Below are 27,785 nucleotides of genomic sequence, written 5' to 3' on the forward strand. Positions count from 1 at the left end.
GCAGAGGTCGAGACTCGATCCCCAGGGCCACTCTCTACAACACAATCATCAAAAAACCAATAGGTCACAGGGCCTTGGGAGCAGAATAAAAGTCGCGGCACAGGCCCCAGAAGAGGAGGGGAGGAGGAGCGAAGCTAAGGAACCTCCTGCGGTTCGTTAACCACTACAGGAAAATCAAATCCCGAGGGCACGCCAAAGAAGACAGGACTGCAGGTGAACCGCCCGCCAGGCCTAACCTCCCTCGGTCCCATCTTCCTCTGGTTCGCACGGTGGGCCCAATTCAGCCCGTTAAGTCTACCTTCTCTCTCTTCCCCGGTGACAGCGCCCGCCCCTGACATCCAGCCTCCGTTCTCCCCCTTTTAATCTCCATTACCTTTGACCCGCGCACTCTTGGTCTCGAATTTGGTTAGCATCCTTCAGATCTCCGGCTTCGACCTGTTAATCCGAGCCCTGACACTCCCTGCTGTCCTTTGGCTGCCTCCACGTCAGCGTCCCCGAGCCGCGACTCCCGGAAGTTCCCCAGACACGAACTTCCGGCCCCAGGAGCTCCGGGCCACAGAGACGGCGCCATTGTTGGCCTAGAGAGGCCACTGACGGACAAGGAGGGAACCAAGGCTTCCGCTCAACCGAGACGCAAGATGGCCACAGATGGCGGCGGCTGTGAGGCCGACCTGGGAAGTCGGAGTCTCCTTCGCCTTGTGTCTTTCTGCGTCCTACTGGCAGGTGAGACCTACCCCGCCCGTGAGCTCCAGTTTGTAAGAAGAATCCTCCGGATCTGGCCGGCCCGAGCGCTGCCGTCTCCCTTCTGGTCCCCGCAGCCCCTCCGTCCCCCCACCCTGTAAATCCTCTTTCTCTTTCGTTCCCACGACAGAAGTTCCCCCTTTGCCTGGACCTGAAGGTCCCTTCTCCCCCGTGGCACGTCGTGTAGACCAGTTTCCTCCTCCAGGCCTTTTCCTGGACTTCCAGCCTCACTTTCTCTTACTTTGTCCGGGTATCTCGTTTCCCCCACGGCCCCAGCCACCCCACGCACAATCAGAAAGGAAGGTGTTAGTGAGCGTTCAGTTTTCTTCCCAGTGCGTTTAGACTTTTAAGATAAAAGCGCTTGGTTCTGTGGGTGCATTGCGGCGCTTAGAAAGGTAAATGCCTTATTTGTTTCTCTGTTATTCCACTGTAAACCCGCGTCCCTGTCCTTCACCTCAGTTTGTCCCATCAATAAAGTGAAACTAAGGTAAGATATTAGTTCTCTTAACTGTCTCTGCCGTGAAATAATGACTCAAGAAACTTTAGCCATTTATAATGTGCACAGGTGTTTGCTTACACCCATTTATTTTCTGGTATGTGGCTTTCTAGTTGGTCAAGCCCTAAAATACAAACATGCCTGTTTATAACCACGACGATATCTTCCCCCAAATTGAGATTGTTTGTTTTAAAAATCCCCAAAGGAGAAACTAGCTGCCTCACAGTGTGGGCACACACAAATGACTTACTGATGTTAGATTAACTGACAGTGTGTTTGGCATAAGTTTTCTCCCAGTTCCATTCAGACCCCTGGAAAAATGTCTCAAGAAGATTTTTTTGCTGTTGTGATCTATATTCTTAGACTGGCACCCATTTATTAACTAATTAGTCATGTACATACAGAAGAGAAAAGCAGAAGTGTGGTTGTCCATGCAACCAGAAGCAGGTACACCTGAGGTTAAATACCTTTCTTTTGACAAATCAAGTTTTTTATCTTTTAGCTTCAATGTCAATTGCTTTATGATTTGTAGTAACTCTCTGTGGTACATAGCTGGGTGCATTTATTTGTTCCAATAATGTGCCCAGGAGGTGAGAAGAATAGACATTAGTCCCATTTTAGAAAGTATGATATACTCAAACCATACAACAAATTCGTGACATGATGAAGGCTAGTACCAATGTCTCTCAATTTCTTCTTACACTTTTTATCTTCTGATCAGGTTTGTGTGAAGGAAACTCAGTGGAGAAGAAGATCTACATCCCCTTAAATAAAACAGCTCCCTGTGTCCGTCTGCTCAACGCTACTCATCAGATTGGCTGCCAGTGTGAGTTGAGGTTGGGATTTGTGTTCATGGCCATTGATATTTCAGTCTGTGCCCTAGGTATAATAATCCAAGTCCTGCTTGGGAGTCGTAGCACACAAATTAGGCAGTGTGGGTAGTAGGTGATAGAGAACCATTTGTCAAACCAGGTGAGATAATTAATAAGAGCAAACATTTAGGAAATGCTGCCTACAAGGTTCTTACATGTACATCTCATTTAACTATCACAGCAACCCCATAAGTAGGTCCTGTTATTACCCCCATTTTACAAATGACGAAACTGAGTCTTAGTGAAGTTGAATAACTTTTCCAAGATCATTCTGCTATTAAGTGATGAAGCTTGGCTTTGAGCCCCGGTGGTCTAAGTTCTAAACCAGGACTCTTAACCACCCAGTTGGTTAGATAGAAAGTTATAGTCTTTTGTAAGGAGTAAAAGCCTCTTATTCTGTGAAGTCCGCTCATCACCTGCACTCTGAATGCTCTTTTTGGAACCAAAATGGGCTTCCTTAAGGCAGTGAACTCTTTGAAGAAGAAGGCATCGAGAAACCAAATAGTTACAAAAGGAAATAGTAAAGGATTTAGATTTGTCTTTATGTTTTGTAAATGTGTTCCAAGACAGGCTACCCTGTCAATGTGGTACGGTTATAAAACTATGAGAGGGAAAAAAGTTGTAATCTGAAGGCTGAATCCCTAGTTCCTTTGCTGCTTAACCTGTTATCTTCAGATTTTGTTCTGTAGATAGTAGCTTTGTCAGAATGTAGTTTTGCAGGGATGCAGGAAACTTAGAGTCAGATCTTGACTTCTTCGTCATCAAATTGGTTACCTCCGAATTTATTTACTCCTGTAAAAATGGTTAGAATATAAGTGCACAAAGCTGAAAGTCAGACTGCCTTTAATAGGTGTTTATTGATGATGCTGAGTGTGGTCTCAGCAGGGCTGTGTGATTGTCTGAAACCTTCCAGTTTGGTTGGAGAAAAGTAGACAGTGGAAAGTGAAGGACTTGCTCAAGGTGGCAATTACTAGTTTTCTAGCCATCCTTCCCCTAGCTATACTCTACATTAATTGTCCATATCGTTACTACAGGAAATACTGGGAGTAGGTTAACTGGTTCCAAACAGTCCCAAATTAATTTTTTTTTTTTTTTGGCGGTACGCGGGCCTCTCACTGTTGTGGCCTCTCCCGTTGTGGAGCACAGGCTCCGGATGCGCGGGCTCAGCGGCCATAGCTCACAGGCCCAACCACTTCGTGGCATGTGGGATCTTCCCGGACCGGGGCACGAGCCCGTGTCCCCTGCATCAGCAGGTGGACGCTCAACCACTGCGCCACCAGGGAAGCCCCCAAATTATATTTTTGTTGGACCTTGTTTTGTTTTGTTTTTTAATATTTATTTATTTATGTATTTTATTTATTTTTTTGGCCACGTCAGGTCTTTGTTGTGGCGCACAGGCTTCTCTCTAGTTGTGGCCTGCGGGTTTTCTCTTCTCTAGTTGTGGTGTGCAGCCTCCAAGGCATGTGGGCTCCAGAGCACGTGGGCTCAGTAGTTTGAGGCACGCGGGCTCTCTTGTTGAGGTGTGTGAGCTCATTAGTTGTGGCGCATGGGCTTAGTTGCCCCGCGGCATGTGGGATCTTAGTTCCCTGAGCAGGTATCGACCCCACGTCCCCTGCATTGGAAGGCGGATTCTTCACCACTGGACCACCAGGGAGGTCCCTGGATTTTGTTCTTAAACTAGATTTGTGAGTAGAAGGGAGCCAGGTCCAGTGTGGGCTGAGATCAGACTGCTGGTCTTGCTGGAACCCCAGTCTAGTGCAAAAGGCTAGGCCCACATCCTCCTGAAGCTGAGCTCTAAGATATCCCCTTTGGGAATGAGTCATTCTGCTGCATGTTCTTAGAGCAGCCCTGTGGGAAGCAAAGCAGTAGCCTCTAGAGATAAAGCCTGGTGCCAACACAGTGGGGCTGGACTCTGGACACTTCCTCATTAAGATCTTGTTTCCTTTTCAACATACTTATTTCTCAGTCTTACTTCATATCTGTCCATCCTGAGCAAGCTACACCCGCTTAAATTTGGAGAGAAAGACCTAGATTTGATTTTCTGATTTTGATGCTCTATTTCTGTTGGACCCTTTTAAAAGTGCTCATAAGGGGCTACCTGTAGCTTCCTTTACTTTCCTTCCTTTTTTACTCTTTTCCTACAGTATGAGATGAATAGGGGTGGAAAATCTCCTCTTCATTGAAGGACCAGAGAAAGTAAATGAGTTATTTAAGACTACACAGTCACCAGTGGGAACCCAGTGTCCAATCCAGGTTTTTTCAGGCCTGTGTTATAGCTTGTCTTCTTCCTGTCTTCCTTGGAGCTGAAGTTACATATTTTTTATCTGCCAGATGAGCTTTTCCTTTTCTTGTGTTTTAAATGCTGTGGCATGCACTGTTGTCTATTGTTTTACTTAGAACTGCCATTTGGTAGCTAAATCTTTACCAAAGTTATTCCAGATTCTGATTTTCCTCTATGTTTTATCACTATCAACATGAACTTATGAAGTATTTGCTATATATGACTTAGTTGAATGTTGGGGACCTGCTTCTATATCTAGATTTTACCAGGTCCCATGGGAGAAAAATTCTTCATGGCTGGCAGTCTGAAACGTATCTGTGGGTTTTGTCTCTTGCAAGTTACGAGTATTCCAGTGTCTTGGTTTAGAGCCATAATTCTCATGCCTAATAAAGGACCATGTGATGTGTTTTGAAATTACACATGCTTGGGTCTCACCTTTAGAGATTTAAATTGAGTAGATCTGAGGTAAAGCACAAGCATCTCTATTTTTTAAAACTCCAAAGTGATTCTGATATGTAGCCAGGGTTGAGAAATACTGCTCTAAAACAATTTATGAGTAACACATCCAGTTTTGAGTGGGGAGAAAACTTGTGGGGAGACCCTAGGATGTCTCTACATGGATCACTAGGGACTTGAGGGTATTGCTACATAGAACTCAAGGCATTCTGGACTGGATCGTCCATCCTCTATAGTGGTGCCTTCCAGTCTTTGTCATGAAACATATAGAAAATGTTATTTGGGACTTCCCTGGTGGTACAGTGGTTAAGACTCTGAGCTCCCAATGTAGGGGGCCCAGGTTCGATTCCTGGTCAGGGAACTAGATCCCACGTGCATGCCACAACTAACGAGCCTGCCTGCCACAACTGAGACCAGGTACAACCAAATACAACCAAATAAACAAATGTTTAAAATAAAAGAAAATGTTATTTGTAGAGCATCCTGGGGTAATGGATGAGTCTGCTCCTGGCCTGGGGTGACCAGTGTTGGGTTTTTGGAAACCCTCGGTCCCCAGCAATGAGAGGACTCGATATCAGCACACCTAATCTATTCAAGGTCCATCATTTGGGAAACTATTCTACAGAACTCCTTGAACTTCTTGATTAACCTTTCCCAAAACTGGCCAAAAGCAAGTAAAGTCATTTCCAAATAGGGTAAAGGAATGGAGATCCAAGGAGGCTATGAGGCCAAGGAAATCTACACATACGTTTTCACAAAGGAAGATTCAGTGCTAGAACTCTAAGCTTGAGATCTAGATCCTGCCATTTCATGGAGAAAATGCATGTGTAAAGACTTTGGTGTCTGCTGTTACAGAATCTTGTATATGTGGCTAAATGAGGTTGAGGGAAGAGGGCAAGAAAATGAAGATCATAGAGCCTTTCTGACATTTAACAAACAAGGCCTCTAATGAGTAGACTTTGGGCCTCTTTTGTCCTCCATTCCCTCCTAGTAGCCTTCAGATGGAGCCAGGGCAATTCAGCCTTTCAGTTACAGTCCAGAGTTGGCTGCATTACACAATGTCTTGTGACATTTTGTCGGGGGGATAAATGATCTGCAGAGTCAGTGAAGCAAAGTCAGAATGGTCAGCTGTGGTTGCTTTAATTTGACCCATTCTGTTCTGGCAGCTTCCGTTAGTGGGGACACAGGGGTTATCCACGTAGTACAGAAGGAAGAAGACCTACAGTGGGTGTTGACCGATGGCCCTAACCCCCCTTATGTGGTTCTGCTGGAGGGCACGCTCTTTACCAGGTAAGAACTCTGTGTTCCTGCTGCGGAAATGCATCCAGAGAGGGGAAGTGTCAGTGAACAGTCCTCACACTTGTGAGTGAAAACTTCCCTTGGCTGCCCTGGTCCGATCAGGGCAGGGGGTGGAGTGATCCTCTGAAGAAAAGATGGGCCATTAAAAGGAATCGTCTCGGTGACCTTGTAAGTAGAGCTCTAGTTGAATACAGACCCCAGGGAGGAAGAAGGGGTGCACAGAGACAGGGTAGATGAGATTAAGCCCTGAGTTCAGATCAGGTCATGGTTCTCACTCAGAAGCTAAGAGACCGAAAAGACAAGAAATGAGTTGACAGTGTTGATTCCCCTAACTCCCCATTTGTTTCCATCCTAGGGGGCAGGATGTCGGGCTGCCTGATAACCTCCCTGCCTTCGTTCATGGCATTGTCACCCTATTCCAGGAATCTGATGGAGAAGCTGAAGGGGAGAACCAGCCGAATTGCTGGTCTTGCAGTGTCTTTAGCCAAGCCCAGTCCTGCCTCAGGCTTCTCTCCTAGTGTGCAGTGTCCCAATGATGGGTTTGGTAAGAGCCCCAAGGGATCAGGGGAGCCTACTGTCACCCAAAGCTCATTGTTGCTTCATTCTCACATCTTGGAGGGCTTGGGAAGAGGTGTGCGTCTGTCTGTGTATAGTGTGAGCAACTGACTCCCAAACAGAAGATGTGCTTCTTTGTCTTTACCACTCATCCCTTCTCTCTCCTGCTCACCTTTCTTCTGCTTACCTTCCATCCTCCCTTTTTGTCACATGCTCAGATCCCTAACTGCCCAGCTTAGGGCTCCCTGATATCAGTGTCTGTTTTACTGTAGATGGTGATAGGTTGATACTTGCTTTGAGTCACCGCCTCCTTCAGAACTCTTAGTCCCAATCCTATGATATCCTAGCCCTCCTTCCTTACCTGGTCCCTGAGCGCTTGGTGTCCCAACATCCTATCCCCTGTCCTCCCTTTCAGGTGTTTACTCCAACTCCTATGGGCCAGAGTTTGCTCACTGCAGAGAGATAGCATGGAACCCCCTGGGCGATGGCTTGGCTTATGAAGACTTCAGTTTCCCCATCTTCCTTCTTGAAGATGAAAATGAAACCAATGTCATTAAGCAGGTAATGACTCTGCCAGCTCCTAGCAATTCCACTTAGAAAGAGAATTATTTTTTAGGTTCTTCTCCTATTTAGAGAGAGTCTTATTCTACTAGTACACCCTCTGAAAAACAGTTGCTCCAGGAAGAGCCAAGAGGTTTATTTTTCTCACATTCCCCTGTCTCTCTCCTGCCTGAAATTATAGCACTAAATATAACATTTAGACTGGAAGAAAACATAAAGAATACTTAATATGAGATAAGGTATAGAGTCCTGGTTAAGAACCCTTAGTGTGGTAAGAAAGAGCATTGGACTAGAAATTGAGAGATTCAATTCAGTAATTTCTGAAATTCTTTTTAGCTCTAATGTTCTCTAATTTTGATACATAGAGCAGTTAAGAGATTTGTCCAAAGTTACATGGTGAGTTGATGCGCAAGCATCTTGAATTTCATTTTTCATCACTCAATTTGGTGCTCTTTACAGCAAATCACATTAGGAACAGTGGCTGAAGCTCCAAATTGGGGCAGGCCATTGGTATAGGGTAATTTCATCTGCCCCAACTAAGTCATTGACTCTGTGCCCCTTGGCACCTCTTGGTGAGTTTTTCTCTTTGACCTTATAGCTCCTGTGGTTGTACCAGGACAACTGTAGCTCAGGGACAGATGTGGGAATGGAGCTGGGCCCTCCTTCTGGGAGTTATGGGATGGACTCCACAGCTAGCCGCCTCATCAGGGTTCATCTCCCCTTGTAGTGCTACCGCGATCACAACCTGAGTCAGAACGGCTCGGCACCGGCCTTCCCACTGTGCGCCATGCAGCTCTTTTCACACATGCACGCCGTCATCAGTACCGTCACCTGCATGCGACGCAGCTTTATCCAGAGCTCCTTCAGCATCAACCCAGGTAGGACAGGTCCGAGGCGAGCTGGGTGCCCTGGGGTGGGGAGGAGGGGTCAGGCCAGGGAATGTGGGCGAGACCACTATCGAGACAGAGTGGGCACAGGTAGGGAGCACTGGGTGGGAGAAGTGGAAACAGTTCTACACAATCGAGGCAGCTCGTCCCAGAAGTGGACGGTGGAAGAGAAACCAACGTGGAAGAGTGGAGACAGAAAATGACTTACAGAGAGGTCTTCTGGGCCTTCTCTGTAGCTACCTTCTCCCTTACCTGTTGATCTCTCACTGTCTATATCCTGCTCAGAAATCGTCTGTGACCCCCTGTCTGACTACAACGTATGGAGCATGCTTAAGCCTGTAAATATCTCTGAGACATTGGAGCCCGATGACAAGGTTGTGGTGGCTGCCACCCGGGTGAGTGTTGGCCCCTGGTCAGGATGAGCAGGGCTGGCACAGAAAGGGCAGGCAGGCCTGTTTTGGGCATATCAGGTGTCTGAGTTGCTACAGTGGGGAGCCTCAGACAGAGGGATCTGGGCTGTGGGACTCTGGGGTTCTAGCCATCGCCGCAGGACATGAATATTTTCTTGGCCAGAACAGGAGAGGGGGACTGGGGCCTGCCCCGAATTTCCATTTTCAAAGTGTACCTCCCCTGCCTTGTCTGCCGTGCCCAGCTGGACAGTCGTTCCTTTTTCTGGAATGTGGCCCCAGGGGCTGAAAGTGCCGTTGCCTCCTTCGTCACTCAGCTGGCTGCAGCTGAAGCTCTGCAGAAGGCACCCGATGTGACCACCCTGCCCCGCAATGTCATGTTTGTTTTCTTCCAAGGGGTGAGAGCTCTTTGGCTGGGGTGGGATGGCTGGGAAGGAGCGGGTGGTAAAGATGGGAGTGGCTATTGTTTGGGGAAGATTCAGCACTTGACTGAATTGTTATTCACCAGAGAGCTTCTGGATGTGTCTATGTGTGTCTCCCTTTCAGATTCCCCCACTGTAGGAAGCCTTTGCACCCTGACCTGGAATTGGTATACTGCCAACTCCCTCACTCCCCCACGGATACGGTCTATTTGAAACATTCTTTTACATTCTCTGGACCCTTTCCCTGCCACCTCCACCCAGGAGCCCTGAGGCTCCTGCCTCTCCCCACTGCCACCACAGACTGGCCCTAGGGTAAAGGAACAGCAGCCGTGGCTCAGTCGGCAGAGGTGGGGGAGAAGCAAAAAGCAGACAGTTAACAGCTGATGTTTGCCCTGGGCCTCCACTTAGGCTGCTCTCCCCACATCTGGGCTCGAGAAGTCCTGTGACACATACATGTGAGGCATAGCCACAGCTGGGAGCTGGGGTAGGGAGGAGGGCAGAGTCACATGACTAAGCTGGACAGCAGTTGAGATGACACAGACAGTAACCTTTGTAACTACAGCTTTGATGATCTGGCCCCAAGGCACTGAGACTGCCCTAACACTTTGGAATCTCTGTTCCCTTTCCCACCCGTCTCCATCCCTCAGGAAACTTTTGACTACATTGGCAGCTCAAGAATGGTCTACGATATGAAAAATGGCAAGTTTCCTGTGCAGTTAGAGAACATTGACTCATTCGTGGAGCTGGGACAGGTGTGCAGCATGTATCCTCCACCCCTTCCTTCCTACCTCCTAAAGCTTCACCTCTGCTGTTCTCTTGTACCCACTGCAGGTGCCACCACCTCTTCCCTTGACTTCTGATCCCACTCTTTTCTCCCCGATATGGGCCAGAATGGGAGACTAATTATAAATGTTGCTTCTTCATCTTCCCCTCAGGTGGCCTTAAGAAATTCACTAGAGCTTTGGATGCACACAGACCCCATGTCTCAGAAAAATGAAACTGTACAGAACCAGGTAATCTGAGCATCTCTTCCCCTCACTTCCCACTTCAACAGCTCAGAATATGGGCACCCTCTCGCCCTGGCCCTATCCGCACCAGCCTCCAGGGCCTGTGAAACAGGACCTTAGGTTGGGTGTTGGCCGAAGGGTGAACACCCGACTGTTACAGCTCCCCGGGAAAAACCATGAGTTCAGCTCCTGTCACTGGTTCCCTGGGATGGATGGTCCTCTGATCATTCGGTGCCTAGTGAACTATCACTGCCCATTAAGGACAGGGTGTGAGTGGCTCCTTTCTCTCCTGCTGCCCCAGGGACCCAGCTGTCCTGGCTGCCCTTCCTCATCTTGGCTGTGTAAGACTCCCTACCCAAACTGTCTTCCACTTTCCTCACTCCTTGTTCAAGACCCTCTCTCCCTCAAAATAGGTCTGTCTTTTTCCCTGAGGTCCTCTTCCTGCCATGCGTGCTCTGGCTTCTTACAGCCCTTACAGAATGGACTACTGGTGTGGCATTCAGCATTGTTTTGTATTATTTTTTGCTCCTCTAGTTCTACACAGCAAATAATAAGTAAAACATTGGCTGAGGATAAGACAGTGTCCTGAGGACAGTGGGGTTTACCTGTAAATATGAAAAAAAAGAACCCACAGGCCTCTTACTTCTCTGTGCCGTAACTTAAACAGGATGGTGGGAGCTGCGGGAAAATTCCGAGAGCCTTGATCCCAAAAGGCTTGAAGGATTTAGATCTAGGAGAATTTAGAGCTGCTCAACAGGTTGGGGACTTGGAGTAGAGAGTGTTTCAGGTCTAAGAGAGACCTCTTCCTGCTTCCTCTCCCCAGTGCATGCCATCAGCTAATGCCCCTCATCCCCCAGGTGGAGGAGCTCCTGACCACCCTGGAGAAGAGCGGTGCTGGCGTCCCTACTGTAGTCCTCAGGAGGCTGAGTCGGTCCCAGCCTCTCCCACCATCTTCTCTGCAGCGATTTCTTCGAGCTCAAAACATCTCTGGCGTGGTTCTTGCTGACCACTCTGCTGTCTTCCAAAACCAGTAAGAGTCACCTAGCCTGCATCCTCTTTGTTCCCGAAGAGAATCTGTTCTGCAGCCAGAGTTCCATAGAGAGAAATGTCTCTGTGTCAAGAGAGATCACTGCTTGCCCCTGTCCCCACACGACCCTCACCAAAATCTCAGGTCAATCTGTGTTCTTTGCTCAGTGTCTTTTTCACATCTAACCTGGTCCCCGCGTTTGACTTGACATTTCATCTTAGAAAACAGTCCTCACCCTGAGCCCTTTCCTAGCACAATCCTCCTCATTTGTGGTTCCACCTCTCCAAAGCTCTCCAGGGGCCTGAGTTCTCCAGGGCTGCCAGCAGAGGGCGTCATCTCAAACGCGCGGCGGAATGATGTTGGAGGTTCTTTGGCTAGAGCACAGAGAGCTGTCCCTGCTCTCTGTGACCCGCCCAAGGGTGCCTATGGCCCGCCCAAGGGTGCCGCAGACAGTACTCATACTCTGTGAAATGTAACATGTTCTTGCCATGTGGTAAGTGCACGTGGTTCAGTGTCGGTGTAAAAATGTCCCTACAGCTGAGGGGGCTCCAGCAATAAAGGATGAGGCCCTGGTAGTCACCTCTCTCCTGGTCCTAGACACCTCTAAACTGCCCCAACTTGAGGCCTAGGGTAACAGGGGACTCGACTCAGGCTGGATTGCTAAGCCCCCAGCCTCCCTTCCCTTCTCAAAACAGGCCAAGTGAGTTTCTGAGTAAAAATGCATAAGCTCTGGTTCTCCAGCCCCCACCCAGTAGCACCTTCTCATTTATTTAGGGTGGTGACGGTTCTGATACATAGGGTCAGCTCTCTTCTCCAAACCTGTCTTCTGTATCACTTTGTGGTGAGGGGTGAGTCATCATTTGAACATATGTTGGACTTGGCCGTGAGGCTGACTTGATTCTGTGGGGGGCAGGCATTCAGTGATGGTAGAGGCTGGGAGCGCTCTCGTCTTAGCTTCTCTTCTAAGATCTGTCTCCTTGGGGCTTCCCAAGGAGCATCAGGGTGGTTTGACCCAGTGTAGTGTTACATATTTGTGGACAGACCTGCTCGTCCCCCTCTACTCCCAGCCACCTTCAATATGAGTGTACATTGAAACAATCATATGATTGCTCTGATAACGTATGGCAGGGTTCTCTGAGAGTCGTCTTAGCCACCCTCCTGTATCTCCGACCCAAATGACACGGAAGTGTCTCTTACGTTTAAAGATCTCCCAGGAAGGAACGGTTCCTGCATTGTGATCTTATTTACCTTTTCTATCTTGTCGGTCAGGCGAGTCTTTGTATTTAAGCACTCCCACGCTCACTCCTGCTTCGCCATTCTCTACGCCTTCTTCAATATGGAATCCTGATTTCCTCTCTTCCCTCCTCCCTGTATGAGGAAAAATGAGATCCCAAGTTCCTGCAGAAGGGACAGTTGAGGGAGGGAAAGGCAGGGCCCTGGCTGAGTGCAGCCAAGGCTCATGCTGGCTTTCCTGACAGCTATTACCAGAGCATTTACGACACTGCTGAGAACATTAATGTTACCTACCCTGAAGGGCAGAGCCCTGAAGAGGACCTGAACTTTGTGACAGATACTGCCAAGGTAGCACCCACCCGGGCTGGGTGGGAGCGTGGGGAACACAGTGCAGACGGCTAGCGTGTTCGTGTTGGAGGTCAGAGAACCTGGGCCATTCAGCCACCTCCTCACCTACTACAGGCTCTGGCAGGTGTGGCCACGGTGCTGGGACGTGCACTGTACCAGCTCGCAGGAGGAACCAACTTCAGCCACACCATTCAGGCCGATCCCCAAACGGTAAGAGCAAGTGGGCCCTGGGTCCTTTCTGTCTCTGTTTACACAGCAGGCTACCCCATCCTTTATCCTGGTCCCTTGCCTAGTTTCCCAAACCTTGGCATTCAGCAGCCCTGGATGTGCAGGTGAGGATCACTGATGCCCCAGAGAGCTCTCGGGTGAGCCTCATCTGCATCCTGTGACCAGCCACCGCCTCCCCAACCCCAGTGTGTGGCCAGTCTGGTTCCTACCCCATGACTGGATCTCCACTAATAATTCTTTCCTTGGGCTCCAAGTCACAGGGGTCTCTCTTCTCCCTGTCCCAATCCTAGGTTACCCGCCTGCTCTATGGGTTCCTGGTTAGAGCCAACAACTCGTGGTTCCAGTCTATCCTCAGGCCGGACCTAAGGTCCTACTTGGGTAAGCACCTGGTGTGCGATGGGATCCTTAACGAAGGGAAGGATAGAGAAAAAGTCATCATTTTGATTTAATCTTTCCTTTCTCCTTTTTCCTATTTTCTTTCCCCCCTGTTTTCCTTTCTTCCTCCTGATATCTGTTGGATCCTTTTAACTTTCTCTTCTCTGGCTCCTGCCTGTCCCTGGGCTCTTCCTATCCCTGCCCATCTGCACCCCACCTTCCACCCACCAAATCCTCCCTTCCCTTGTGGTATCTGGTCAGGTGATGGGCCTCTTCAGCATTACATCGCCGTCTCCAGCCCCACCAACACCACTTACGTTGTACAGTATGCCTTGGCAAATTTGACTGGCAAGGTGATCGACCTTACCCGAGAGCAGTGCCAGGATCCGAGTAAAGTCCCCACTGAAAACAAGGATGTGAGTGGTAGTGGACATTGGAGGCACCCCAAGGGTCCCCTTCCCTTGGGAAAGTTGGTGGATCTCCTAGGCCCAATTGGACCCAAGAGATTGGGACGGAGAGGTGGAGGGTTGCAGCCCTTTGAACTTGAGTATTGAAGAGGCAGTAACCTGGGTAAAAACGGACCATCTAGAGGGTAAAGGGAGTGAGAGAGAGAGGATCCTGTCAGCCCGTTTGCTGTGGCCTGTCTTCTGTGCAGCTGTACGAGTACGCTTGGGTTCAGGGCCCTTTGAATTCCAATGAGACAGACCGGCTTCCCCGGTGTGTGCGTTCCACGGCACGACTCGCCAGGGCCTTGTCCCCTGCTTTCGAATTGAAGCAGTGGGGCTCTACTGAATACTCTACATGGACTGAGAGCCGCTGGAAAGACATCCGCGCCCGGATATTTCTGATAGCCAGCAAAGAGCTGGAGGTGAGACACGGGTTGGGGAGGGTGGGGCGTGGGGGAGGTGACAGAGGTCTATTTGACCTCTTTTTATTGCCTCTTGTCTCTTACCCCCTTCCATCTCCCATTTGCCCCAGATTTGCCACAAAAACCTGCTGCAAATCTGTCCCTGGTCAGCCAGCATGCGCCATTAGGAAGCTTGTCTTCACTGATAGTTTACGTATGTGTTCATTCTGGACATATGTTCCCATGGAGACCCAAAGAGATATGCCTTCCCCTGTGGACCCTATGTAGCCCTTCCGCAGCTCCACTCCCATCCGGTATGTCCACGAGCCATCGCTAGGACGAGTCAATCTAATAACTTATTGAGCACCTGTCACAAGTGAGTCAGTCACGTAATTGGCCACAAGAGAATCAAAGTCGTGGGCCCTACCTCTGGATGCTTAAAATCTAAGTAAAAAAGGCAGAAGCAAGGACAGAGGTACTTTACTCCTCTTTTCAAATGGGGAGACGTTGCCTATGATTGCTCAGTACTTGGTGCTTGGAGCCAGCTCTGGAATTCCAGTGCCCTGGCTCCCAGCCCCAAGCAGTTATCCACAACTACACTGAGTTCTGAGAGCACCTTTCTCCTTCCCTGCCCACCCCCTCCTGCAGTTTATCACCCTGATGGTGGGCTTCGGCGTCCTCGTCTTCTCTCTTGTCGTCACCTACTGCATCAATGCCAAAGCCGATGTCCTTTTCATTGCTCCCCGGGAACCAGGATCTGTGTCTTACTGAAGAGGACCCCAGCTTTTCCTGCCAGCTCTGCAGTTCACTTCCTAGATCATCTATCCCACTGGGACATAAACCACTAGTTTGTCACTGGAACCTCTCTGGGCCTGGCTCAGACTGACATTAACATAAAGTGGAACTGCCCAAAAGAGACAGTGAGAGAGAAACGAGTTACCTGCCGCCCCCATCTTCCCCTTCCCATCTCCCCTTCCCTGTGTCTTCTTCCTCACCCCTGCCAAATCCTGGGATGACAAATAGAAGCTTCTTGCTCCTGTTTTGACTCCTGGCTACCTACCCTAACTTTCCCTTCTTCAGGATCCCTCTTCTTTTTCTGTCCCACCTTATACCTCCTTCTGCTCCCTGCCCCTCGCCCCCTTCCTGACCAGGAAGGACTTGAAGGGGTGAATGCCAGGAACAAACTGCAAGGAAGCCCTGAGGAGGACAGGAGCCATCTGTGGGCTGAGCCTCCTGTCTCCCTCCTGCTGTCCTGTCTCAAGGCCCTTAGATGGCACATCAGGGTGGGTGTGCTGCTGGGTGGGTATCCCACCTCCAGCCCACAGTGCTCAGTTGTAATTTTTATTAAGCTGTAATATCTATTTTTGTTTTCTTTTTTCTTTTTGTGTGTGTACGTATACGTGTATACAAATACATAAATAACGAGTCTCATTAAAACAGACTCTCCCACATGTCCTGTACCATTACCTGTTATTCTTCCTGAGCCCCCTTGTTCAGTGATCCCAGATTCGAGTCGTGGAATCGTAACCTCACATGCTGTCTTTTGAGTCCCCAGAGAGCCCGAGTAGTAAGGCTCTGTCAACAACAGTGGAAGTTCTGGCAGAAGGGTTCCTTGTGGAGCCCTGGAATCCTGGTTTCCCTCTACAAGAGCGACGTTAGCACGGTTTCTTCCCACTTTGTATTCGACAGACATTTCTCTCCTTATCTGAGGCCCGGGCTGGGGTCCAGAGATGAAGGGAATACAGCAGCCTTGACCCTTGAGTAGCTCACATTTGGGCTAAAGGGAGAAACATACACTCACAACTAGGTGTAGTAAATGGAGAAATCGCAGCCTCTCCAGAGTGCTTTGGTAGCACATGGAGGGGTTCAGGGCAGTGAGGGTGGCATTTAGAAAGGCTGCAGAGAGGAGGAGGCACTTGGGTGGTGGTTTAGAGCTCACCAGGTGTGGAAGCACAGAGCCAAGAAAAGGCATGGCTCACGCTTGAGAATGGTAGGTTGTTCCGTGTTCCCAAGCCGTAAGGATCCGCAGGCAGGCTGGGGCCAGGTCACAAAGGCCCTTGGGTGGCACACTAAGCGGTTTGTGCTGTCAGTGGGCATTTTGTAGACCAAAACGGGTAGTTTTGGACCTTCTAGAAAGGGAATCTCTGCTCTTTGGAGATACTCTCATTCCCTGGGTCTTCACAGAGGCAGAATTCTGGAGGATAGCAGAACTGCTAGATGATGGGCAGGGGCTGAGTCAACTAAGGGGGGACGCGAACCGGTAGGAGTGGCGCCTGAAGCCAGCCTTCTCCGCTAGCTGCTGGCCAAGGGCCTGTCTGCAACGTGCCTGAAGACAGCAGAGGTGGAAAAGAACTGGCCATTTTCAGAGTCCCAAGCACTCCTCTTAGTTTCCTGATTAGACTACCTTTTCAAATCCTGCTGAGAGGAGGTGATTTTTCTCGAGGTTTCTCTCCAAGTTCCCTCAGGGGGCATGTTTGGGGTTCTGGGATGTGGAACTATACCCCGCTGCTTCCCCTCCACCACACCCCTCCCAGTTTGAGCTGGAGAAGCTGTGCGCTGTGCTGGCGGGAGTTGAGCACAGCTGCCACCATCGCCTGGGCCCACTCCATGCCTCCCTCGGCCAACAGGTCTCCCAGTGGACAGAGTGCTAAGCTCCCTCATCCTGCTGGCAGCTTCTGGAAGCGAGGAAGTGGCTGAGAACCAGTGAGAGGGCTGAACAGGGAAGCAGAGGGTTAGGCAAAATCAGTGGATGGGGTGGGCAAGAGAAGGGTACACAGGATGTAGGGTTTTCTGTCCTCCGGTCTCCTCCTAGGGAGGAATCTTCAGCACCAGCTTGTCTTCCGCCTTCCATGCTACCCCTGCCTCCCCCTCCCCCCCAAAAAAGAAATTACAAAACCAAAAAACATGTCTCCTGAGGAGACCAGGCTCCATGGAAGGGGCAAGAGATCCCCAGATGACCCATTGGGGCCCTTTTTCTGAGACCACAGTCTAACTCCTCCCCAGCCACCTCCTGTGTCCTGGAGACTGCGTGTGATTGGCTAGCTGCATCTTAGGGCCACAGGCTTAACTCGTTAGCCTCCCTCTTCCTGCTTGCTCCAGGCCCTGCTTACCTCTGTGCCGCCTTCTGAAATTTGTCATTTTCCAGCTCCTCCCTTGCCGACAGGGCTTCCATCCCTCCCTAATCCTACCCACTGCTAGTTCTCACTGCACCTTCTCTTCCACCCAACCCACGTGGACTGTTGAATAACAGACCACCCTGCTCCAGGACCCAGTCTGTCCTGTCTCTACCTCTTGTGACACCTGGTCCCTCGAGACTAGCACCGAAGGCTTTTCTATTAGCTGGTTTCTCTTTCCCAGCTTCTCTGAGTAAGGGGTTTACTCTTTTCTGTCTCCCACATCCCAGAGGCACATCCTGGGAGGAGATATTTTCACCCAGAGTCTGGTGTTCTGTACCAAGATTCCACCTTTTTCAAGATGACTTTGTTTCTTCCAGGGACCATATGATAAGCCCTGAGAAATTGTGTGTATGGCCTAACTCATTTGATAGATGGGGGAAACAGTAGCCCAGAGGAGTGACGTGGCTTGCTCAAGGTTACACAGCATATTAGAGCAGAGACTGGAACATTTCTTACATCTGCACTGGCAGCTACAGTGGTAATAAACATTTATTGAGCCTCACTACAGGCAAGGCACTCTGTCCCAGCATCGTAAAAGGGTATGAGATATGGCACCTTCCCTTAGAGACATAGGATCCAGAGTCTAGATGGCTGGATGGGACATGACACGAGATAAATAATAACCAGGCCAGGCACCATATGTTCCATGCAAAATCAGTGCTATAAAAAGGTTCTACCCGAGTTCAAAGGATGGAGGGTTTGCTTTGGGTGGGGCCAGTAAGGAGAAGCTTCATGTTGTTGTGGGAAGAGCTCAGGACCAGATTTTCTGGAGTGCCTCTAATGCTCTGTGTGACTTTGGAAAGGGCACTCCCCTCTCTGGGCCGCAGTGTTCTCATTTGCACAAAGTGGAGTCAGACGAGGCTGCTGTCTGAGGCCCCGCCCTGCTCTGACAGTCAGCCTCTCTTCCCTTCGCCCTTTCATCCTAAACCCCTCAGGGCAGCGGATGGCTTGAAGGGTCGGCCAATTCATGAGCTTTTGAAGGTAGTTAGAAAGTTCTCCCACTGGAGAGGGAGGCCTGGGGGGCACTGATTGCCCTCTAACCCAGGGACAGTAGACTGCGGGTAGTGGCATAATGTGGTAGAAAAGCCATCCTGAAACTCAGCATCCCATCCTCAAAAAAGCTTGGTGGGAGTTGTTGAGTTGGTGGGAGTTTGGGAAGCAGAGAGCCTCTTGGAAGGTCAGGGTCCATGTGGGCCTCAGGTCAGCTTTTGATTCCTTTCTGAGTCCCACACTCAGAAGGTAGAGGGGTTGGCGCACCCCTGTTGTTGAGAAGGGCAGCTGGAGCCCCTGTTCCCAACCAGAAGAACGTGGGACAGGAGCGGAGGGGGCATCTCAGGAGGCTTGAGGACATGATGCAACTGTGAGTAAGTCTTACCAGCCTCTGGCTCCGGCTGGCTGGCTGCTCAGGGGCTGGGGGCCAGGACCCTAGGGTCCCCTGTCTCTCTCCCCATCAACTGAGGAAGAGTTAGGGAAACTGGAGGGGAAAAAGGAACAACAGAGATGAAAGAGGGTATCTGGGAAAAGAATAAATGAGTGAAGGGCAAGTGGAAGTAGGCAATCCTTGATGGGCTGAAGGAGGGAAGGAGGCTGGGAGTGCTCTGAGGGAGCTGAGCCCGAGGGGAGAGAGGCCAGGCGGGTGTGCTGCGGGGGTGGGGGGAGTGGGCCCAGAGCTGGTGGTGACAGATGGGTGGACACAAAGAGGAGGGCTTCTGGGAAGACAGATGGATGGGGGAGGGAGGAGGAGAGGTGGGGGGGCAGTGGTCGGAGGAGGCCTAATGAGATTGGGATGGGCTTGGAGCTGGGGAGAGGTGAGCAGAGAGGAGAGAAGAAAGGAGAGGCTGCCTTAGGAGACAAAGGCGACAAGGCCTAGGGGGCCGGGGGTGAGAGAGGGCTCAGGGCCTGGCGCTGAAAAGTGGCTTCCAGCAGGGCTGGAGGCAGAGAAGGGGACAGATTGTGGAGACCCGCTGTCACCTAGAGGCACAGAGAGGTGGAGACAGGGAAAGACAGACTGAGGGAGAACACGTGGAAGCAGACAAGGAGGGAACTTCAAAGAGGGAAGAAGATCCAAGACGAGCCACCGCTTCCCAGGAACATAACAGATCCTGCCCAGGAGCTCCTGTGACCCAGAACACACATGATAACACCCCCGCCCCGGGCCATTCCCGGGACGGGTCGCGCAGTGTGGCACAGTGAGGGTTAATGCCGTCTGCTCTCTCTGCCAGCCGCTTGCCTGGTTGGGTCCCCAGGGCTCCCCACATATGTCACCCCCTCTCCTGCCAAACCCACGGCTTCCCAGCTCCTCCAGGCCCTGCCCCCACCCTCAAGGACCAGGCCCCCTGCCCCCATGTCTTCCCTACATCCCAACCTCACTCCCCCACCATCTAACTCACAGGCAGGCAGTGTGGCGATGAAAAAAGATGGGGAGTAACAATCTGAAAAATTGAACACCTATCAAATGCAAAATAACACTAAACCACAGAGCCCCACTCATCCTCCCACCCCCTCCGCATCTTCCTGCCCTGCTTACAGCAAAGACCCCAACACAACCCCCAGGGTTCTCCTCCCCCCGCGGGGCCTGGAGCTGCCGGCAACCTGAGTTGACCTCAGAGCTCTCCCCAGCCTCCCTCAATCATCATGCCTCATATACACGCATGGACGATTTCTTGCCACCTTTGAATCACTGCAGAAGTGTAAGGGTTTGGGGTACCTAGCACTTTCCCACACACGGTGGGACAAAAACCCTACAAGGAAGACAATATTTTTCCCATTTCACAGATGACAAAATAGGTTCAGTCAAGGTTAATGATGTGTCCAGGGAATCCCCTGGTGGTCCAGTGGTTGGGACTTCATGCTTTTGCTGCCGAGGGCCTGGGTTTGATCCCTGGTTGGGGAACTACGATCCCACAAGGCTGCGCAGCCGAAAGAAAACGGTTAATGATGTGTCCAAGGTCACCAGGACTCGGACCCAGATCTACTGGCCCCAAGTTCAGTAGAATTAGTAGTTCCTCCCACCACTCCATGCTTTTAGCTCCTCCTCTTTATCATACGCTATGTCCTTTTTAGCTACACCCCTTAGGTGCAAAAACTGAATCCCTGAGTGAACACTGGGACTGGGGGCCCCAGAGTCCAGGACCCTGGAATGACAGATGCAGAGGAGGCAGACAGAGGTGGTCCCAGAGCACTCTCCCACCCCCATGTAACATCAACCCTCAGCTTGCACTGGGCACAGCCTGGGCTGAGTGCTTCAAGGATGGAGGTTGCAGGGTTGAAGTATCTGATCCGAACTGCCTAAAACGAGGGAGGCCGGGAACAAGGATTTGGTTTCTCTCTCCCATCTCCACCCCACCAAGGTTCCCTTCTGCTTCTACAGTCTCTCCAGGTTCTGTTTCTGTTTTTCTCAATGTCTCACCCTTGGGGAACCAGGCCTCCCCATTTCAGTAACAGTCCCTCATCTCTATAGCTGTTTGTCGTGTCTCCCCTCCTTGTCTCCCTGTCTCCAGTATTTTTTTGTTTCCTCACAACTGTCTGCACTCTGCTTCCCACATGTCTGTATATCTCCACCCTGTGTTGGGGCTTCCCTCAGGACCCTCTCCCAGTAACAGTACCTGTCCATCCCTGAATATCCGTGTTTTCTCCACGTCCATAATTCACCCAGGTCTGTGTCTCCCTAACCATCTCCTCTTTTCATGTCTCTCCCCATGTCTCTATCCCCCTGTATCTTGCATCCCCGAATCTTCCACAAAGCCTTGGCAACCTGGCAATTCTGCTCCCATCTTCTCTCTTCTATCTCTCTGTCTCCCCTACATCTCCATCTCCCCGTAACGAGTCTTCCCATTTCTCTATATCTTCCCCATGTCTGTAACCTCATGACTCTGTTTTCTCATCTTGTTCCTCTCTGTGTGTGTCTCGACATCTCCCCACGTCTCCCCCTTCATTTCCTCTGCTTCTTCTCCATCTCCCATTTGTTCCGTATCTCTCCTCTCCTCCATGGCCCTCTCTCCTGAGTCTCTCTGTCTCCCAATTTTCTTGGATGAGGTGGAGGGCAAGAGGGTGGGGGAGGTAGGATTGTTGTTGCTGGGGGCTCATTAGGTAGAGATTGGTTTTTAATCAGCACCATGGCAATGATGATGCAAGAACTGAGATGCCACCTGATCCCCTGCCCCCCAGCCCCCCTCCTCAAGCCTCCTTTCCCCTCCAGCTCAGCCAATCTGCTGGCACCTGGGCACCTGTCTGGGCCTGCCCAGGTGGGAGTTGGCACCTCCCAGACCTGGGGGTGGGGGAGCTTGGGGAAGAATTACAGGACTCCCCTTAGGGAATGCCTTACCCTGGAGAAAGCCCAGAAAAGGTTGATCAGCAACAGGGAAATGGCAAATGCTTCCAAAAGCCTGCAGGTGGACTGTGCTCCTACTAAGGTCCAGACCCATTACGTGCATTATCTCGCTTAATCTCCGTGGCAACCTAAGCGGCAGCTATATTTAATCCCATTTTACAGAGAAGGAAGGTTGAGGCTCAAGAGGTTGAGTTACTCATCCAAGGTCACACAGCCGACAAAGCCGTCTTCACTGTAGCACTGTAGCCGTCTCTGCAGTCCTCTCAGCCATGGTTCCTTCTCGATATTCACAGAGGTTCAATGAAGACATTCAACAGCTGAGTGGGGAAGAGAACTTCAGATACGGAAATGTAGCCCACTGCCTCTGTTCTTCCCTTGCTCCCTGCTCCTGCCACCCTGTATCTCACACACACACACACTCAGACATGCACGCACATGCACACACAGGCTGGAGGCAGCTGAGCTATTGATGTGAACGTAATCAATGCCCATTTGCATATGATTTTGTAGCTAGTTTTCTTATTGCTCATTTGATGCCCCAGCATGCTTGAAGCCTGCCTGGGTGCCCTGCCGTCCTCCCCCAGTGTCCTTCCAACCCTGGTTCCTCCTCTCCCCGCACTCCTGTATCCTGCTCCTTTTAGCCTTTACCTCTTTCCTCCTGAGAGCCCCCAATTCCCAGTGGGTCAGGTTGGGCCAGCCAGCCTAGAAAAACTCCTTGTAGGATCTGTGTCAGGAAACTGACCCCACTCCTTCCCTGGTGATTGGGTAGGTGGGAGGCTGGAGGCTGGGATAAGAGGGTGTGGGGTGATTGAGTCCCAGGGTGACAAGGGCAGGGGCCTGAGCAGTAGCCACAGGCAGCCTGGCAAAGGGGCTGGTGGGAACCAGCTTTACGAAGAATGAGAGCTTGGTGAGGGCAAGGACTCTAGGGACCTCTTCTGCGTTTTTGTGCTGTCCACTTGCCCTTTTCTCGATCTCCCTGTTAGTGCCTTGGAGAGCCTTTTTCCCAGGGAAAAGGAGATGTGGGAAGGGGCTGTCAAAACCCAGCTGGGACTCAGAATGGGACCATGGCACTTAAACCTGGCTTGCTGGGGGCCTCTGTCCCTGCTGCCTCTGGTGTGGGAGACTGAGGGGTTTCATCTGTGATCCTGCCCTGGCTCTCGCCCCAGCCCCACCCCTTCCCCAGCTCTCCATTTCTTGCTTATGAAATATGCATGGAGAACAGATGTCCCTGCTCCCCCACTCCTCGCCCCCCCCAGGGCCAGCCCCACCCCCCAGCTCCCAGGGGGGTTCCCAGATCCCTCTGCCAATGGCTGCCTGGCCTTACTGTTTAATATTGATAAGGGGGGGGGGCTGGGCCAGCCAATGGAAAGCTGGGGGTGTGTGTGTGTATCTCCATATATATACATAGGGCTGGGCCAGCTCAGGTGTGTATGTGTCTGTGAGCGTGTGGTGTGTGTGTGCGTGTGAGTGCGGGTGTCCCCAGTACCTAGCCAAGCTCAACCCCTCCACCTGGGCCCTATATCCCCAACATGTGTACCCCTCTCCTATGCCCCGGAGCCTGTTCAGCCACGCCACGCTGCCCTGGAGAGGTCTAGAAAGCTGGTCAATAACTTTGCAGACGGATGAGCTCTGAGCAGCCAGAGGAGACTGGGGCTGTCAACGCTGCCCCCCTGTCCTGCCAGCTTGGATCCCCTCACAGGCTCCTCCTAGGTAAAGGGGGAACCAAAGGCTGGGGAGGGGTGGGCGTGTCCCTCCCACTCTCTGGCTCAAGTCCCCTCCCAGAGCCTCCCTCTAGTTTTCTCTCACGCTGTGTCTCTCTCTGTCCCTGCACCTCCCTCTTCCCCACTTCTCCCCTTTGACTCTTTGTGCCTATCTATTCTCAGTCGGGTTGGGGATGGCAGAAGTGGGGCAGGAAGTCCTATCCTGGATGCTTGGAATTCTGATCCTCGGAACCTGCAACTTTGAAACCAGAAGTGGATTTTGGGGTGAGGACTGACTTGATGGGTGAATAGGAGCTGCTGCCAGGACAGGAGCTGGGGAAGACAGTGGGTCCAGGTGGAAATGGGACTGGGGTCAGATCGGGAGCAGAAGCGGGGAAGGGAGGGCCAAGTGATCAGGGATGAAGGAACATGGGGACCAGGCAGGGCTGTGATAGATGTGCCGAGAGCCCCGTAGCTGAATTCCTGGGTCATGGGGGTGGGGAGTTGGTGCACTAAACACATACTGGGAGGTGCTGACTTCGGGGCCTCCCACGCTATTGCCATCCATCCCCTCGTGTTTCTTTGGACCCTGGAATATGCGGTGTGTTCTAAATTTCAGCACTCACCCCCGTCTGTTTTGTGTTATGGCTGTGTGCGTACATGCTGTCAGATATTGATGATCTCACACCCCCAACCTCAGAGCTTACTGTTAGTGGGCTACTCATTTGAACCTGTTTTCTGCATGGTGGGGCGGGGCAAGGCTGGGGAGTCCTGACCCTTGTGAAGGTGTCCATCAGGCAGGAGAACCCGGACTGGTGAGGAAGGGGATATGGTGATTGCGAAGGAACCTCTGTGCTTCTGTTTCTGCCACTTTAGTCCGGCTGAGCTCACAGTGAGTGGCCCACTGTTCCCACTTGGCATTCCCCCACAGCAAAGCCCTTTTCCCAGCCTTCCCCCAGACCATGTTCCTGCTGCCTCTCCCTGATTTCCTCTGGTCCCAGGGACAAGCAAGCTTCTCCAAGCCCCAAATGGTGGCCTCCAAAAGCTACCCCTATCCGTCTCTGCCCGCCACATCTGAACTGGCCTTGGGCTGGGGGAGGATGTGGAGTGGAAAGCTGATTATGTTCCCTTTCCCCAATCTTCCTTGCAGAGTTGCTGAAACGGCCAGGGAATGGCAAGGGTTGAGGGTGTTGAGGTCAGAGTTGGAGGAAGGGACTGTCCTGAGCAGGGGGCTTGTGGCCAGAGGAGATACCTCCCCCTGATTCTAGTGGTCGGGGTGGTAGGATCTGGTGTCTGCAATGGTCCTGTTTTGGGGTTTGGGGGCTGGGAGGGACTGAACTGGGCAGCTGTGCTGAGCTCCATATGCCCCAGTCCACTCTACAAAAGGCAGTCTGCGTGTTTATCATCCTCTCCCCTCCACACACACACACACATACAGAAGCAGCCAGGGTGGAGACAGGCCCTGGGAGGGAGGGGATGGTAGGGCCAAGGCTTGCAATGCTCCCCTCACAACTGGGAAAGGTTTAGAGCCACAGCCAATCTCTCTTGCAGCTGTGGCTCCAGTCTCACTCAGTTCCCCCCGCCTTTTTAATTATTAAAAAAAAAAATCATTGTGATAAAAACATATAACATAAAATTTACTATTTTAAGTGTACAGTTCAGTAGTGTTAAGTATATTCACATTGTTGTGAAACAGAGCTCCAGAACTTTTTCATCCTGTAAATCTGAAACTCTATACCCTTTGAGCAACACCTCCCCTTCCCCACCGTCCCCTCAGCCTCTGGTAAGCACCATTCTACATACTGCTTCTATGAAGATGAATACTTAGATATATCATATTAGTGGAATCATACAATATTTGTGTTTTTGTGACTCGCTTAATTTCACTTAGCATAATGTCCTCAAGGTTCATCCATGTTGTAGCATTGTGACAGGATTTTCTTCCTTTTTAAGGCTGAATAATATTCCATTGTATGTGTATGCCACATTTTCTTTATCTGTGTATCTATTGATGGACATTTGGGCTGTTTCCGTATCTTGGCTATTGTGAATAATGCTGCAAAGAACATGGGGATGCAGATATATCTTCAAGATCCCAACTTCAATTTCCTTAGACATAAACACAGAAGTGAGATTGCTAGATCATATGGTAATTCTATTTTTAATTTTTAAAGGAACCTGCATACTGTTTCCATAGCAGTTGCACCATTTTACAATCTCACCAACAGGGCAAAGGGTTCCAATTTCTCTCCACCCTTGCCAACAACTGTTATTTTCTGGGTTTTTTTTTTTTTTTAATAGTAACCATCCTAATGGGTATGAGGTCATACATATCTCATTGTGATTTCGATTTGCATTTCTCTGATGATTAGTGATGTTGAGCATCTTTTCATATGTTTGCTGGTCATTTATATATCATCTTTGGAGAAATGTCTTCAAGCTCTTTGTCCAGTTTTTAATCAAGTTATTTAGTTTTTTGAAGTTGAGCTGTGGGAGTCCTTTATAATATTCTGGATATTAACCCCTTACATCTATAGGAATTGCAAATAACTTCTCCCATTGCCTTTTCACTCTGTTAATTGTGTCCTTTGACGCACAGAAGTTTGTAGGTTTGATGTAGTCCCATTTGTCTATGTTTGCTTTTGTTGCCTGTGCTTCTGGTGTGACATATAAGAAATCATTGCCAAGTCCAATGTCATGAAGTTTTCCCCCTGTGTTTTCTTTAGGAGCTGCAGTTTTAAGTCTTACACTTAGGTCTTTAATCCTCTTGCTCAGTTTTATCCTGACCCTGTCCTCATTGCTTCTTCTTCTTTCGAGTTGCCGACTTTCTGGATCTCTTCCCTTCTCTCCATCTTTCCTCTTACTCCTTGACACCATGGCCTCCTGCCTGTCTCTCCTGCCTCACTGCCTCCACCCCTCCCCATGTTTCTGCTGTTCTTTCCCCAAGCTTACCTTCCCCAAGTACCTCCCCCTCTCCCAGCCCATCTTAAACCTTCCTTAACCCTCCCCATCTCTGAGCTGTCCCCTCCTTCCTCCCTCTGCCCTTACCAATTTCCCCTTCTCTCTTCCAGGCTCCCGACCAGAACGCTGACCATGGAACCCTGAAGTGGCTCTCACTTCCTTGAGCTCAGTGGCAGACCCCACCACCCCAGGCCCTTCCTGCCCCTCCCGCAACCAGCTTTCAGGCTCCCAGAGGGAGGGGTGGGGAGGGGATCCTGATCTCACAGGGCGAGGGGCATCCGTCATGATGCTCAACTCAGACACCATGGAGCTGGACCTGCCTCCCACCCACTCTGAGACCGAGTCAGGCTTCAGCGACTGTGGGGTCGGGGCGGGTCCTGACGGGGCGGGATCGGGGGGGCCGGGAGCGGGTCAGGCTCGCGTCCTGGAGCCTGGAGAGCCGGGCCGGAAAGACCTGCAGCACCTGAGCCGTGAGGAGCGGCGGCGCCGGCGGCGCGCCACAGCCAAGTACCGCACGGCCCACGCCACGCGGGAGCGAATTCGCGTGGAAGCCTTCAACCTGGCCTTCGCCGAGCTGCGCAAGCTGCTGCCCACGCTGCCCCCCGACAAGAAGCTTTCCAAGATTGAGATCCTGCGCCTGGCCATCTGCTACATCTCCTACCTGAACCACGTGCTGGACGTCTGAACACTGCCTGCCTCCCGCCCTGGATTCACTCCTGTCCCGGGGCTTCGCTGGGGTCCCTCCTCACCGCTCACTGCTTAGAACGGCCTCTCCTCCCTGCGTCCCTGTACCTTGGCATAGCATGTACCCACTGGCCCCGGGCCCAGGCAGAGTGCCCACCAGTTGGTCGATTGGTCGAAGGAGACTTCCTTTTACTCACCTAGGCAGCCGGAGGGCTCTTCTCGTGGGTACCTTCTACAGTTTGTGGTTGGGACCCAGCCGGTTAGAAATGTTTTTGCTTGGGTGGTGGGTATACAGTCTTGGGATCTCCCCTTGGCTCGCTCATGGGCTGCTGCCTCTTCTACTCCTACATCCAAATTTTCAGAGACACACCCCCTTCCCCAGACTCCGACTCTGTCTCCCATCCTGTTTGCACCCTGTTGCAGCTTCTCCTGCCCATGGTAGAGGGGGGGCATGGGAACAGGAAAGGGGAAGGCTGGGGTTAGAGGGTGTGGGCTTTTTCTTAGACATCTCAGTCTAGCCCTTGGGAGGCAGGGGCATGGTGAGGTAACTCCTGTGAGGGGAATCTCAGTAGCTGGGGATTATGGAAAAACTCTTCCTGTTTTCTATCTTGTTCCTGAGGCTTAGCATATACAGACCTCGGATCTTACTTGGTAGCGAGTGCCTTGCCCTCTCTGAGCTATTTGGCCCCCTCCCTATCTCCTCTCACCCCAACCATCCCAATTTTCTTCTTCTTTGTGTGCAGCTAGAGAAAGGGAACCTAGATCTTGGGGTAGGGGGTGATGTCCCCCAAATCAGCCCAGAGTATCTGCAAAAGGCCCAGGCAGTGAGTGGGCCAAATCTCATGTCTGCTTCCTCCATCCCAGTCCACCACAAAGATGTGCAAAACCCACA

At 51.0% G+C, this 27,785-nt stretch overlaps 3 protein-coding genes across 12 annotated transcripts in view; 2 read left to right on the forward strand and 1 right to left on the reverse strand.

Moving 5' to 3' along the window:
- The window catches only part of COPA (COPI coat complex subunit alpha), a 49,679-nt gene extending 49,167 nt beyond the window's left edge, over positions 1-512 (reverse strand). For all 4 annotated transcript variants that reach the window (XR_004348298.1, XM_032621489.1, XM_032621479.1 and 1 more), the window contains exon 1: positions 374-512. Coding sequence is in view for 3 of the 4 variants with exons in the window: in XM_032621489.1 (XP_032477380.1) it covers positions 374-413 (40 nt within the window). In the remaining variant the exon portion in view is untranslated. The remainder of the gene's footprint in view (positions 1-373) is intronic.
- On the forward strand, positions 145-15,493 carry NCSTN (nicastrin). 7 transcript variants are annotated; one of them, XR_004348300.1, is made up of 18 exons: positions 535-723; positions 1,959-2,063; positions 6,013-6,136; positions 6,568-6,689; positions 7,116-7,261; positions 7,989-8,139; positions 8,434-8,543; positions 8,801-8,953; positions 9,625-9,729; positions 9,913-9,990; positions 10,842-11,014; positions 12,490-12,592; positions 12,707-12,802; positions 13,111-13,198; positions 13,457-13,611; positions 13,851-14,063; positions 14,174-14,517; positions 14,691-15,493. XR_004348300.1 is itself a non-coding variant. In XM_032621525.1 (17 exons), exons 1-17 carry the CDS (start codon positions 639-641, stop codon positions 14,811-14,813), a joined length of 2,130 nt encoding a protein of 709 aa, XP_032477416.1. In that variant the 5' UTR covers positions 145-638; the 3' UTR covers positions 14,814-15,493. The 7 variants fall into 7 exon arrangements, 4 of the variants coding, with proteins under 4 accessions (XP_032477416.1, XP_032477431.1, XP_032477405.1 ...); XR_004348299.1 differs by having other exon boundaries at positions 14,174-14,356; XM_032621525.1 differs by lacking the exon at positions 14,174-14,517 and having other exon boundaries at positions 145-723.
- A 10,999-nt stretch (positions 15,494-26,492) lies between these two features.
- NHLH1 (nescient helix-loop-helix 1) lies at positions 26,493-26,894 on the forward strand. The gene has a single exon (XM_032620616.1). The coding sequence runs from the start codon at positions 26,493-26,495 to the stop codon at positions 26,892-26,894; it is 402 nt and encodes a 133-aa protein (XP_032476507.1).
- Positions 26,895-27,785: the final 891 nt, after the last annotated feature.

This window comes from Phocoena sinus, chromosome 1, assembly GCF_008692025.1.
Source record: "Phocoena sinus isolate mPhoSin1 chromosome 1, mPhoSin1.pri, whole genome shotgun sequence".
Lineage (NCBI taxonomy): Eukaryota > Metazoa > Chordata > Mammalia > Artiodactyla > Phocoenidae > Phocoena > Phocoena sinus.